The sequence below is a fragment of the Passer montanus genome, unplaced genomic scaffold, assembly GCF_014805655.1.
Source record: "Passer montanus isolate IOZ18808 unplaced genomic scaffold, ASM1480565v1 scaffold2053, whole genome shotgun sequence".
Lineage (NCBI taxonomy): Eukaryota > Metazoa > Chordata > Aves > Passeriformes > Passeridae > Passer > Passer montanus.
This window is the reverse complement of record NW_024366652.1, coordinates 4,295-5,618: the sequence shown is the minus strand read 5'-3', so window position 1 is coordinate 5,618 and position 1,324 is coordinate 4,295. Positions and strand designations below refer to the sequence as shown.

General features: G+C 53.9%; 1 protein-coding gene across 1 annotated transcript; it reads right to left on the bottom strand.

The window, feature by feature from the left end:
• Nucleotides 1–155: 155 nt before the first annotated feature.
• On the bottom strand, nucleotides 156–984 carry LOC120501837 (class I histocompatibility antigen, F10 alpha chain-like). Its single transcript, XM_039708575.1, has 2 exons — nucleotides 591–984; nucleotides 156–370 (listed from the first exon to the last, which is right to left on the bottom strand). Exons 1-2 carry the CDS (start codon nucleotides 967–969, stop codon nucleotides 156–158), a joined length of 594 nt encoding a protein of 197 aa, XP_039564509.1. The 5' UTR covers nucleotides 970–984.
• Between the last annotated feature and the right edge of the window lie 340 nt (nucleotides 985–1,324).

Sequence of the window (1,324 nt, the reverse complement as noted above, 5' to 3'; positions counted from 1 at the left end):
CGGCAGCGCCTCGATCCTGGCCCAGGTGTGGAAGGTGCCGTCGCTGTTGGGAACGATCCCGCCCCACTCCGGCCCCTGATCCAAGGTATCATCCCCCTTCATCCAGCTGACTGCGATGGTGCTGGGGTAGAATCCGTACGCGTGGCAGGACAGGATCAGCGTCCCGTGTTCCTCTTTTCCGGACAGGCCCAGGTGTGGAAGGTGCCGTCGCTGTTGGGAACGATCCCGCCCCACTCCGGCCCCTGATCCAAGGTATCATCCCCCTTCATCCAGCTGACTGCGATGGTGCTGGGGTAGAATCCGTACGCGTGGCAGGACAGGATCAGCGTCCCGTGTTCCTCTTTTCCAGACACATGGACATCAGGGGGCTCTGGAATGGGATAATGGTGGAATTCACGCATAGAGTTCCATGGGAATGGGACTGGGGTGAGATCTGCCCATGAAATTCCCCAAGAATGTGATTGGGGTGAGCTCTGCCCATGGAATTCCCACTGGAATGGGATTGGAGTGAGCTCTGCCCATGGAATTCCCACTGGAATTAGTGTTCCCAAGTCCTCCATTCCCAAATACCCACAGACTTCTGCTCCCACCTTTGCGCTCCAGCTCCCTCTGCCCGCATCTGACATATTTCTGGAGCCATTCTGGGCAGGTGTGCTTCAGGTAATTCGTCCGTGCCTCAGCCACGGTCCCGTCCCAGTGTCTCCTGGTGATCTCAGCACCACTGTCGGCTGCCACGAATCTCCCGGATTCCAGGTCAAAGGAGATGAAATCCCGCCCGTCGTAGCCATCCTGACTGAATCCACGGACGCTCCCATCGGACAGGAGGTCACAGGCATAAACTCGCAACCTCGTGTGGAGACCTGGGGGGATTATACCCACAGAGACCCATGGAATTGTGTCCCAGCCCCACAGAGCCCCATTCCAGCCCCATGGAAGCCCAGAGTCTGATGGACACCCACAGGGCCTCATTCCAGCCCCTTGGAGACCCATGGATTGGAAGGGGCTAACAGCGGGCCTGTTAGTTAAAGGAGTGAGAAGCTGAGAAGCAAGAAGAAGCTGAGAAGGAGCTCTCTCCAAGACTGCAACCAAGGAGACCAAGAGAAGTGAGGAAATTAATAAAGATAAGAAGAGAACTCTGCAGCTGGATGAAATATTTTTAGAAAGTTAGCTGAAGTCACTGTAACTTTCACCAATGGTGATATGTTGATTTATTGTGGCCAATAGTTAGGGTACAAGTAGTATAAACAATTAGGAAGTGTATAAAAGATCAGCCATGTTCAATAATAAAGAGTTGCCATCTGAGACTGCTTGTGGTCTCTGCTTT

What these genes read in the sequence shown, in the direction of transcription:
- LOC120501837 (XM_039708575.1), bottom strand. Translation starts at nt 969, where the DNA reads ATGAGGCCCTGTGGGTGTCCATCAGACTCTGGGCTTCCATGGGGCTGG. An exon ending in GAGGGAGCTGGAGCGCAAAG is followed by an intron (nt 371 to 590) that starts GTGGGAGCAGAA and finishes ATCCCATTCCAG; the next exon opens with AGCCCCCTGATGTCCATGTG.